Source organism: Oryzias latipes, chromosome 2, assembly GCF_053564925.1.
Source record: "Oryzias latipes strain Hd-rR chromosome 2, Olatipes_Hd-rR_3.1".
Taxonomy (NCBI): Eukaryota; Metazoa; Chordata; class Actinopteri; order Beloniformes; family Adrianichthyidae; genus Oryzias; species Oryzias latipes.
The window spans coordinates 6064690-6076986 of record NC_136238.1 but is presented as its reverse complement, the minus strand read 5'-3'; the positions used below and the strand labels follow the sequence as shown (position 1 = coordinate 6076986).

The 12297-nt window shown below is 48.3% G+C and overlaps 1 protein-coding gene across 1 annotated transcript; it reads right to left on the bottom strand.

The window, feature by feature from the left end:
- Window positions 1-997: 997 nt before the first annotated feature.
- On the bottom strand, window positions 998-10835 carry kpnb3 (karyopherin (importin) beta 3). Its single transcript, XM_023966364.2, has 26 exons — window positions 10544-10835; window positions 9044-9124; window positions 8516-8708; window positions 8336-8438; window positions 8154-8250; window positions 7968-8072; window positions 7694-7816; window positions 7496-7616; window positions 7246-7333; window positions 7060-7166; window positions 6856-6980; window positions 6695-6784; window positions 6445-6618; window positions 6152-6370; window positions 5990-6073; window positions 5780-5912; window positions 5590-5711; window positions 4669-4765; window positions 4366-4538; window positions 4180-4291; window positions 4054-4109; window positions 3862-3984; window positions 3567-3786; window positions 2071-2299; window positions 1860-2001; window positions 998-1777 (listed from the first exon to the last, which is right to left on the bottom strand). Exons 1-26 carry the CDS (start codon window positions 10619-10621, stop codon window positions 1688-1690), a joined length of 3285 nt encoding a protein of 1094 aa, XP_023822132.1. The 5' UTR covers window positions 10622-10835; the 3' UTR covers window positions 998-1687.
- Between the last annotated feature and the right edge of the window lie 1462 nt (window positions 10836-12297).

The window sequence follows — 12297 nt, the reverse complement described above, 5'->3', positions numbered from 1 at the left end:
CGCCCCGCCTCTTCCGTCGTCAGCAGAAAGAAAACACCAGACCTGGTTCCAGTTAAGCCGAAGTCTAAAAACCTAAAGAATTCTCCAGAATTTTCCAGCCATCAGATCTGGATCTTTCACTCCCAGGAAGCATGCTGGGAAATGAGTCTTCCTACCCTGACGTGAACGATCAGGTGAAAACTCAACTCGTACCCACAGACTTCATAGAGAAATAACCAGCAGTTACTCAGTCCTCCTATTGGTCAGAAGAACCGATGCCTCTGTTAACGTCTCCTCAAACTGACCAATCAGATGCTTCGATTAAAAGTAGGTGGAGCCTGCTGGCCCCCCTCATCCCAACATACAAACAAGTTTGACAGATTTTGTGGTAGGGGTGTGGCCTTCCAACAAGCTCACTTTTGATTGGTGAAAGTGGTTGCCACGGAAACTTTCGAGTGACGCCACATCCACTCGTACCCGGCCCCAGATACAGTTGATGTAAACTCTTATAGCCGCGTCACTCAATCGCCACATTTTCCACGTATGACATTTCGGTTTTTCGGGCTCCACGCGTGATATACGGCGCTCATAAGTGGGGCTTTTTGCGTTTGTCATTCATCGATGTCCATCGAGGTTTTCAGCCAACGGCTCTTTTACACAAATTTCTGTTTTGAGCTGTTGAAAATGTTTGGTTGTGAATTCTGCAGCTTAGTTTATATGTAAATCTCACACAATGGTACGTGATTTTTGCGAGATGTAAAAATGAATTGCATATAAAGGCGTTTGTGTTCTTTGCGTTGTTTATTGGCACTTTTCTTGTGGTTCATTCGGGAAACATCTATAAAAATGTCACTTAAGGCCACATGTGACCAATTTCCCTCCGTCCAACACGAGCAAAACGTCGGCTGTGGCGGTGCGACTCGACCTTTAGGTTCCTTCACTAGAAGGTCGCTCTCATGTTCTCCGTTCTTTTGATTTCTGGTTGGACTCAAACACTCAAATGTGACGACGCTCAGGCTTCTTCTCAAATGCAGTTTATTAGCTTCTGGAATTTCATATCTGCAGGACTGAACGGGTCATAAAGTCGAGTGAACAGCAGCACTCCTTTACAAATACTCTACAGTCGAAGCTCCGAACTGACCTTCAGAGACGAAGGCCGGCGCCTCCAGCTGCTACCTAAAAGGGGCAAGAACATTTAAAAAAAAAAAAAAAGAGACAAAAATGTGAACATGTCCAAAGTCTGGCGGCCTGGACTACAGAACTCTAATGTTCTAACTCTTCTAACCGTTAACATGCTGCTACTGCTGAACGGACAGCCCCCCCACTTCCGGCAGAAAAAAAAGGCCATTTTCTCCCAAACCGTAACCATGGGAACACGGAACAAGAAAATACAAAAAAAAAAAAAAAAGAACAATCTTCATTTTCACATGGGCGGGCAGTGGTCGGCCCGTCCGCAGCCCCTTTAGCAGCTCAGTCCACGTCAACGTCCATTTCCTACGCCCCCCACCCCATGGCCCCCCTTAGAGTCCCACGTGGAGTCGTCCCGCCTGCTCCAAGTGTCTGAATGTACGTCTCTAGACGGGGAGGGGGGCGGGCCTTCACTTTAACAGATCAGAGCAGTAGGAAGAAAGGGGGGAGAGGGGGAGTCAGAGTCCAGGATCTTCTGGGTGGTTTTATTTTTTGGGGGGGAGAGGAAGGGAGGAGGGGCTCAGGCGGCGGCGTTCAGCAGGTCCTGGACCGCTTTCTGCTGCTTCTCGTTCAGACCGGAGACACACTGCGTCCATAAGCCGCCCGACACCTGAGGGACAGAGCACGCCGTCACACACGGGACAACACGCCATCAAACAGACGCCATTTTATGAATCTAGGAAACACGGCACCTGCACTTGGCGGATGACGTTGGCGAGCCGTTTGCTGCACGCATCTTCGTTCTTGATCGACTCGTTTGCGACGCCGTCGGCGATGATGACGAAGATCTTGGGGAGGTTGGCGTTGTCGGGCCCGAGCACGATGGGGTTGTTGCTGCAAAGAGGAGACGGGTCAGCGCGGGCGTGCGGGTCGGGACTCGGACCGCTTCGGGGTCAAACCCACCTCTCGATGAGGTCGCACAGGAAGTCGAAGGTGTGGACCGCCTCCTCCTTGTCCTCGTTTAGCGGCAGCCAGCCCAGCCAATGAGGGAGGACCTCGTTCACGTTGACGCACTCCGGGCGGAACCTCATGAGCTTTCCAACGGCGGAGATGCAGTTTTCCGTGGCGTTGACGTTCTCCTTGGAGCGCGAGTCCGGCGCCTGGATGACCGTGACCAGCAGGGGGAGCGCCTCTGCAGCGAGAAACCAGCGACCCCGTCAGCCGCCGTCTTTCCAGAGGAAAAACCTCAAACCACATTCAGGATTCATCTGAAACGTTCCCGGTTATTCCAGGTTTGTGTGATCGGCGCGTTTGCAGAAATGTTTTAGTTTATGGTAAAAAATTTGAATTCATCTAAAAAAAAACAGTTTTTATTGAACATTATTTATTATTGATGCGGCACAAAAGGCCTGAATTTGCAGCTTTTTTTTCTTAAATTCCAATATTTTTACCTCATTTTAATTAAAGGCTGTAGGGGGGGACACTATTAGTTTATTAAAAATGATATTTTATGCAGCACATAGAAAAAGGAATAAAAAAACAGCATTGACAATTATTTTTAAAACAGTGACTTATTTGTAAAATCCCAGCATGTTTAGTATAATTTACACAAAAAAAGATAGATTAATGTTTTCTTTAGAAAAACAACATTTTGGTTTATTAGATTTTCTTATATCCAGGGAACAAATGTTTTATTTTTAGGGGGGAAATTATAATAATGATGCAGTTTTTAGCCAAAAATCTAAAAACCTGTCAGGAGTTGTGGGCGGGACCAGTCACCCATAACTGAGAGCTCTCTGTTTACACCCTCTCCCTCTAGCTTACAGCCCCTCACAATGTTAGGAGTGCATGAGCATTATTGGAGGGGAAAAAAACTACAAGTGGATGCATCAGAATGGGGCGGAGCAGGAAGTGTGTCGCCCCACCCACTGCTTAAAAGAGATCTTTTTCAAATTGCTTTTTTTTCGTCAAATCAAACGATTTGATTTAAGAAATATTTAGAAATGCAACATTTGAGCTTAATATTGCTATTAAATGTTTTCCATCAGAAAAATGCCAGAAGAACTCGTTAAAAACTGTCTTTACTTTTACTTTTAAATGCATTTAAATTGTAATGTTTTAGTTTGAAACTGAATTCCACACTAAGAAAACAACCGTTTTGATTGGCTAGTCTGATGAACGATTGATCGGCAGGGACAGAATTTGTGTGATTGGATTAAGTTGCAGCTAAATTCCAGTGATTGGATGAAGTTCTGTGATCACATTATTGTGAAATCCCGGAAGATCCGATCAATTGATCAGAAAGATTTACTTCAAAGACTAAAGATGCTTTTGATGCATTCAATCATTCTGAGGGAGGGAGGAACATCTGGCATTACCCCCCCCCCCCCCCCCCTTGCCTCTAAAAGCCGATAAAGCGCCACCAGCGTTGACCTCTGCTCCTCCGAGCCGCTTCCTACCTGAGCAGAACGGGCGGTAGTTGTCCCCGCCGAACTGAGCCATGACCCCCACGCCGTACGCGGCCGCCTGCCGGACCTCGGGGCTCTTGTCGCACAGCGACTGCAGCATGGGCTGCAGGAAGTACTCGGCGTACTTGAAGGAGGCGGGGCTGCAGTGCTCCACCACGTCATCAAAGATGCACAGCCCCCACTGCCGGTCGGCCCACGGCTGGGCGGAGCTCTGCAGACAAAGCGGAGGCGGCCTTCACACGTCTGCGGCGGCGTCCAGCCGGAGGTCCCCGTGAGGAACACTTACTATGAGCTGAACGATGAGCTGCAGGAGCTGCTCAAACCACGGCAGCACCTTCTCCTTGTAGCTGCTGAACACCGAGTGCAGGATGTCCGACACCTTGGTCAGGATGTAGACGTCGTTCTCGTCCTGATGGACAAACGGCTGAGACCTGCAGCACTGCTGACCACCAAAAGACTCTTATTGTGAAGGAGTTACCTCGTCCTTCAGGGTCTCCTCCACCTGCTCGTCGTAATCCTCGTCCTGCCTCTTGGCTGCAAACGCAGACACAAGTTATAAACACACACGCAGGAGGTCAAAGGTCGCAGCGTGCTGATGCCTCACTCTGCCTGAGCTCCTGGTTCTTGAAATGTTCCTCCAGCTTCCCCTTCAGGATGCCGCCCAGCTCCTCGAAGTGCTCGTTGTTCAGACAGCCGTCGCCCATCAGCTCGATGCACTGGAAGCAGGAAACGCCGCTCAGGTTCAAGCGCCGCCGCGGCGACCGCGTTCACACATACGGCGAGGCCTCACCTTGGCGAAAGAGTGCATGATCTCCGACAGCACATCCGAGTCCGGCTCCGTGCCGATGGCCTTGATGAGCGCGTCGCACATGAACAGCCACATCTGGGTCAGGTACTCCGGGCCTCGGACCTGAGCGCACTCCAGGAGGAGAGGCATGGACTCGGCCGCCGCCACTCGCACGCGTGACACGGTCAAGGAAGCGCCTTGACTTATAAAACCCCCAACGTTTACGCCCCGACATCACGACCAGGAGAGCAGCCAAAACCCCGCCGTGGTTCCGGGACGGTCCGAGTCACGAGAACAAAAGGATATCATCGTGGAAGTAGAACTTGAGCAGAGGAACCATCAGCTTCACCACCTGCTCCGTGTAGCCCACAAAGCCCTCCTTCAGCTCTTTGGCATAACAAACCTGCAATGCGACAAGCAGGACACACAATTACAGCACAAAACACACAACTCCTGAAAACTTAACTCACGTTAACGGGAAAGAATTCAGTTGAATGGAGCTGAAATGTGTGCTAGAGGCTAAAAAACAACTAAACAAGAAAGAGTCAAATGTAGAGTCTGAATAATATAAAAATATTAAGAGATTTAAAAATAAATTACACAGAAAAACTTCACTAAAACAATAAAACCTTTTTTTAACAGGAAAAAATGTCAAATGGGGCTGAAAATGTGCTAAAAACAAAAAAACAAAAAAAAACAAAAAATCACAAAAATTAAGTGTACAAAAAGCTTAATAAGGAATAAATAAACTATTTGAATGAACTGAACAATAACAGAAAAATATAGAAATATTACCAAAATAAAAGCCAAATGTGCCAAAAAGAAAAAGGGCCCAAAAGTGGCCGAAGAGCAAAAAAGTCAAAGACATTTTACCTCAAGGGTTAGTCAGAAGTCTAATGGACTAAAAATCACTCCTAAACTAAAAATAACTACAAAAATAAATAAATGTGCTAAATTAGCTAAACTTGCGTTGAAAAACATGAAGATAAATATGAGATTAATTGAGCAAAATTACGAAATTAGCTACTAAATGCCGACTAAAAAGGCAAAACTATAGAAACAATTGACTTGATTTAAGTCTAAGTCTAATTGACAGTTAACTTGAATAGACTTTCAAAATAAACTCCAAAAGAGGACCAACTGTCAAAAAAAAAGATTTTAGTTTTTTCCCACAAACTTCCTCCTTATGGAAAGTCTTCAAACACAAACTACGGGCCGGCGTCTCACCAGCATCTGGCAGGCCGTGGCCTTCTCCTCCAGCCCCGCCGTCTTGATTCCGAAGCTCTGCTGGTCTCCCAGGTTGACGAACTCCCAGCCGTCGTCCTCCGACATGTCCTCCATGTCCTGAGCTGTAGACACGCGTCAGTCCCACCGCCCGCCAACCCGCCGCGTCTGCGCATCCAGAGCGGCCACTTACTGTCCAGCAGCGCCACCTCGGGCTTGATGGAGGCGGTCTTCATGAGGGGGCCCATCACCACGGGCAGGTACTGCTGGAACTCCTTCCCCAGGATCTTACACATCCGGGCCCAGGCCGAGATCATGTAGGAGATCTGGAGGAGGGGGAGGAGCACACTGCAAGGGGGGCGGCTTCACACACCTGAATAGCTCAGTGTTAGGCTCCTCCTACCTGAGGGTCGTCGTCCTCCAGGTCGTTGAAGTCCGTCTGGGTCTTGAGGAGCAGCTGCATGACGGCGGACGCGTCTGGCATGAACTGGACCGGAAGGAAAAGGCAGAATGAGGAGGCGGAGCCGAAGACAGAGAGCCGTCCCCCCTCCCAAGAAAAACCCACCTTCTCCTTTCCGACAGCCAGGCCGATCAGGCTGATGCACTCGATGGTCTTTCCCCGCAGGAGGCGGAGCTCCTTCTGCATGGCGTTTTCCACGATGTGTTTGAGGGGGGGCATAAAGAGGTCGTAGTACGGCACGAACTTCTCCTCTGCGGTGTCGGCCACGGAGGCGATGGACGTCACCACCTGCTCCAGCACCAGCTTGTTTCCCTTCTGGATCAGCTGGAGGAGAAAATATCCCATGAGGGGGCGGAGCTCCTGGCGGACGCGTCAAACCCCGGAAAGCGCGCCTTCACCTCGTTCAGCTTCCCCACCATGATGACGTGGAGGTGCTGCAGCAGGTTGTCCAGGTACGGGATGAGGATAGACTTGGGACAGTCCTCCGTGAAGTTTATGAGCGCCGCCGCGGCGTGCGCCTGCACCCGGGGGAAGTTCTGGTCCTCCATGGTCTGGAGCAGCGCCGCGATCACCTGGAGGAAAAACCACAGAAGCTCCTTCACGTTCCCGGCCTGATCGGGACCGGCTTCAGGAAGTCGGAGCACCCACCTTATCGTGGAACTTCTTCTGAAACGTTGGAGCGAAGTCTGTGGCCATCTGTCCAATGGCGTTGCAGGCGGCGTAGCGCACCCTCGGATGCTGCGGACAAGAAGGAACTTAGATACACCTCCTGCAAGCCACACCCCAGAGGAGCAGGCCCCTCCCCTTACAAAGTCGGAGCAGAAGAGGAGCACGTAGCTGACGATCTCCTGGAGGATGGCCTCCATCTGCTGGTGACAACCCTCGCCGATGGCAGACAGCGCCATCAGCCCCGCGTGCCGGTACTTCCAGTCGGCTGCACACACGGGTAAACACGTTAAGACCCCGCCCCCTCCATTCGTTTAAACCCCCCACTCCCAGAGGGGTTTCCTCACAGTTCTGCAGCATCTGCATGATGTGCTGCTTGATGATGGGCAGGATGATCTTCCCTCCGAGTCCGCAGGCGATTCTGTCCAGAGCGCTCTCCCCGGCCACGGCGTTGCTGCAGACAAACGCCCCCCTGTCAGCGGGACCGCAACAGAGAGAAAAAAGGGCGGGGTCCCTGCAGGGCAGAGCCTCACCTGTCAAAGTCATCGTCCTCCAGCTCGTCGGCCATCGCCCACTCCTCGTCATCCTCCAGGTCCACCATCATCGCCAACATTTGAGGCACTGGGGAGGCAAACCAAAAATGATTCTCCTTCCTTTACAGCTTAACTGATTCATTATTTGAAAAACAAGTGAGAAGAAACTGGAAAATGTGTCCACATTTATGCCGAATGTAACTCATCAAAATTCCATCTGAAAGAGGATTTACTGGAAGAATCTCCTCACCGCTCTGAGCCACGATCGCCGTGTGTTTCCTCAGCATGGCGGCCGCCGTCTCCGACAGCGTGACGATGACCTCCAGGGCCAGCTGCCTCTGCATGTTTGCCAGGTTTGTGTCGGAGCAGAGCTGCAGGGGGGCGGGGGGGCACAGGTCAGACATGGCCGGGTCACCGTGGAGACGGAAGGGGGCGTGTCGGAGCGTACCTTCAGGCAGAGCTGCAGCGTGGCCTCCAGGTTGGGCCTCAGGTATTTGGGCGCCGTGTCGGCGATTTCCACCAAAGACTTGAGCACGGAGTCGTCTCCCTGATAGCACGACTCGTTCACCACCTGCTCAGAAAAGACGTGCGTTGGTGCAGGCGGCGCCGCCCACAATCAGGGCAGATGAGGAGGATGTTTGACAACAGCCTCCCAGGATGATCCCGGTCTGTTCTGGACGGTGACACGGGTCACCCACGGTCACGGATGTTCTGCTTCATACCTGCAGGATTCCCGGCAGCAGGTCTGCAAAGTGCTTCAGCAGCGCCGTGTTTCCTTCGTTGGACAGAACGAACGCCGCTGCGGCCCGAGCGGCCAGATTCTGAATCTACGGAGAAGACGGCGACACGTTCTGCAAGACGGAAACAGCCACGGTGGGGGGAGGCGTGGGGCGCGTCTGGGCTCCTACCTGGGGGTGGGCCTGGTCCTGCATGCACTGAACCAGCATGCGCTTGATCACCTCCAGGTAGTGCTGCTGCTGGTTGCCGAAGATTCCCGGGAAGTTCCTGAGGAAAAATGTGACGAAGGACCGGTGAGCTTCAGAGCAACCGTGGCGGACGAAGACCCGAGTCGGAGGTGGGCGGAGCTCACCAGAAGACGTGCAGGGCGGCTTCCCGCAGCCCCACGTCCTCGGAGTTCACAGAGTCGAACAGGAACTTCAGCACCTCTGGCCACTGGTTGTTCCCATCGTCATCTGAAGGAACAGGAGTCAAAGTTTCAGAGTGAAGACTCGGAATGGCCGAACGCGGCGCCGGAGGAGCTCGGCCGTACCCACGAGGTTCCTGCAGAGCTCGGCGGCGATGTCGCAGACCTTCTTGCGGATGTTTGGCGAGCTCTCCTGCTGGATGCTGCTCAGCAGCTCCGTCTTCACGGCGGTCTGCATCTCCAGGGTCAGACCCGGGTAGATCTCCTCGAAGGAGGAGGACAGCAGCCGCCGGAGCAGAACCGCCGCCATCTGTCTGACCTGAGAGCGCAGCAGCTTCAGACTTCATGACCAAGTGTGAGGCTTACAACTAAAACAAACCCAATAATAACTCCCAAATGGAACATCTTACAAAAATGAAACTAATAAACAAAAGAGGAGGGACGGGCATGTTTGTGTGACAGTCACTGCTGCTGCTCCAATTTCAGGACTAAAAATATCGCCGCTGAAGTCGAGAGCAGCAAACGCGGCGTCTCAAGCAGCTGGCAGTTAACTAAAACCAACCTGAGGGGGGCATCTGAAATACAGAAGATCTGCCCCCTGTCCAATGCTGTTACCCTCCTCTCTGAAAGTCTCTTAGAGGCTTCGGGACAAACCTCTTCTGCGGCCGAAGCATCCCTGATGGCGTGCAGCAGGAAGGAGATCTTGTTCTGTCCTGGGATGTTGTCGTACGTTTCCTGCAGGAGAGCAGACGGATGAGGGGGGAGATACCGGGGAATCAACCCCCAAACGACTGACAACGTAAAGCTTTTTAAAATCCACATTTCTGAGTGTCTGAAAGACAGACTAGAAAAGCCAGAAACCCTGAAGCTCCTTTGAGATGCAAATCTGGAGGCGAACCAAACAAAAGACAATCGTCAAGAAAAGACTGAACCTTCAGGACGCCATCAACGCAAAGACTGACGTCTGGGTGGAGATCTTTACATTACAGAAACGGGACGGGAGGAGAACCGGTGCAGCAACACCAGGAGGAGGTAAAGTCCTCAACCAGTGGAAGGGAATTCAAATGAAACTGAAATAGTCTGCCAGTAGAAAAATAATCAAATAGCTGCTAAATTACTGAATCGTCGAACAAAAAGACTTTTATTCTTAATGCAATTTAAACTGAAGAAAAAGGAACCCAATTTTTTACCTTATGTGCCTATTTTAATCAAGTTTTTAAACTTAGCTCAATAAAAGTGTATTTATTCATCATTTTCTGCCTGCAATTTCATAAGATCTAACTAAAGGATGTTTTTATGTATTTATAGGAGTATAAATATAATATTTAGTACTATAAACAGTAAGTTTCTTGTCTGATTAAAGGATTCAGGGTGATGACCTCCATCATGCCTTCATGTTACAGGCAGCATCAGTATTCAACCAAAGTACTGGAGGCACTAAAGCAGATGGAGGTGGTTTTTTGGAAGGCCATAGAAGTGAGTTCCGGACTGGATAAAGGGGGGCTTAGCACCGCGGCGGTCAGTCTGTGCTCTGTAAAAGAGAAATGCTGACTGGACGCTCCACCACAGCCCTGCTGCTGGACGTGGATGTGTGTGCAGGGAAAGGACACGCCGGGAAACTCAAACAAACCCCGGGAGAATCCAGAGAAAGTCCCGGAGCTGAGCGGGACTAGCGTTTCCAACAGGCGGGTCAGGAGTCCGTCCGTTCAGACGGTGGACACGTTCCTACTATGAATCAGCGCTAGTAGTAGCTGTGGATTCCAGCTAACAGACCTACTAGCAACATTCGTGGCTACTTAGCTCCACGCTACTTCCTGTGTACATCTTGCTAGATGACTAGCTTCAGAATCAGCTGGAGAGTCTGCTCAAGCAGCGGAGAAAACAGGCGTTTCACTTTCTACCGGAGCCCCCGAGGGACACGCGGACCCACGCGTTCGCGTGTGTGCCCGGTGTCACGGGCGGGCCGGTGATCTAAAGAGCTCCTTTCTGACCGCTAAACTACGCAACATGGTCCGCTACAGTTCGCACATGGGCTCGCGCTCTGACGTGCGCTCGCGCTGCCAGCAGGAGTTAGCGGTTAGCACACACAGCTAATCCCGTCGTCCAATTTTCGGAGGCCTCTCAGACTGTGTCAGCCCCGTTGAGTCTTCTTACCTCCGCTTGTTTCCTGACATTGTTGTCGGGGCTCATGAGATTACCCAGCAAGAGGTAGAACTGCTGCTGCTCCGCCATTGCCGTGAGATCAGAAAAGACCAGCCGGGCGGAGAAACGGCGAAAAGAACCCGGCAGATCTCGCTTCGGTCACACAGCCCGAGTGAAGAGCCATTGGCTGATTAAATCAACGGTAGTCGCCGCTGATTGGACAACGGGCCTTAGCCAAACGTATGTCATTGGTTGCTATGGGTCCTCCGCGCTTGTTGGTAAGAATAGGCGCAGAAAAGTGAATGGACACTTTCTATTGGTTACAAATAAATTACTAAAGCGCGGGAGTTTATGACGTCACCACACAAAGATGAAGCTCAGAACCCCCCCAAATAAATGTGACCATCACAATGATCTAAGCCAAAATGTTAAATTTTAGAAACATATATAATTATTGTTCTCACTTTTTAGGGTATTTTTTGTGTTATTTATTATCTATCGGCTGTTTTGATTGAGCTATAAGATCACTTCCTCTTTTTTGGTATCAATAAACTTTTATTCTGTTTTTATATGATCCTGAAAAAGAAACAAACAAAAAATACTCAATGTGCACTGAAAACATTTTTAGTTTTTCTAATATTAATAACAACAAAGTAAAAAATAAAAATCTCATTTGATTAAAATGTCTTTAATTATATTTTTATGCAGAAAAATACAGGAAAAAACAATTTCTAAAAAAAAACTCAATGAATGGAATAAATATAAATTTGAAAAAAATACATAAATACGGGGGGTTTTAGAAAAAAACTATAGTCTCTAAGTTTTTGTTACATTTTATTCAATTCTTACATTTGATTTAGTAAAATAAAAAGTAGTTTATTTGTAATATATAGACAGACCGACTGATTGATAGATAGATAGATTTGATTAAGATAAAAAAATAAAATATTCAACGTTAAATATTTTGATAAATGAAAAATATATATTTTAAAAAATTCCCAACATTCCCAATCATCAGCAAGTGTTATTGCAAATATCTTGTGTTTTGTTTTTAAACTGATTGAAAAAGGCCCAGAAATTTAAATAAACACCAGATTGAACATTTTAGCCGGAAGTGATCAACAATTAAACATTTAACAAACAAATGATTACCGTAAGTGTTTCTGAATTTTTGTTTCACAAAAAGTCCAACAGTTTTCTATCCCTGTTGAAACGTAATGTTCATTGAAGGAAGGAAAAAATGAAGTTTTCTACACGTTTTTTTTTCATACTTTATTCATAACATAAAATTTACATAAAGTAAGGAATATAAAACAATAAACTGTACATCAAAATTTCAATATGAAGCCCAGAGGAATTTGAAAATAAAAAAATAAAAGTACATTTCTAACCCTTAACTAATCAAGCTTTGACCTAAAACAGGAACATCCCACTGGAAACTCAAATACAACCTTATAAATTATAAAAACTTTTATAAAAAGAAAAAAAATAAATCACTTATTCTTGAAATAAAAGCGATACAGTACCTGTCTCCTATTAGCAGATGGGAGTGGTTCAAATGCTTGGCTAGGAGAAAGAAAAAAAAGTTCCGACTGAAATCATTTCGTAATTAAACCGATTTTGTAATTGAACTCACCTAAGTGAGGAGAATGTCATTGAAATTAACCCACTTAAATTTAAAGTAGAAGATTTCTATACAGAAAAAGCAAAAGGAGCATTTATTCATTCAACGGCAAAGTGGATTGAAGATGGAGAAAAAAATTCAA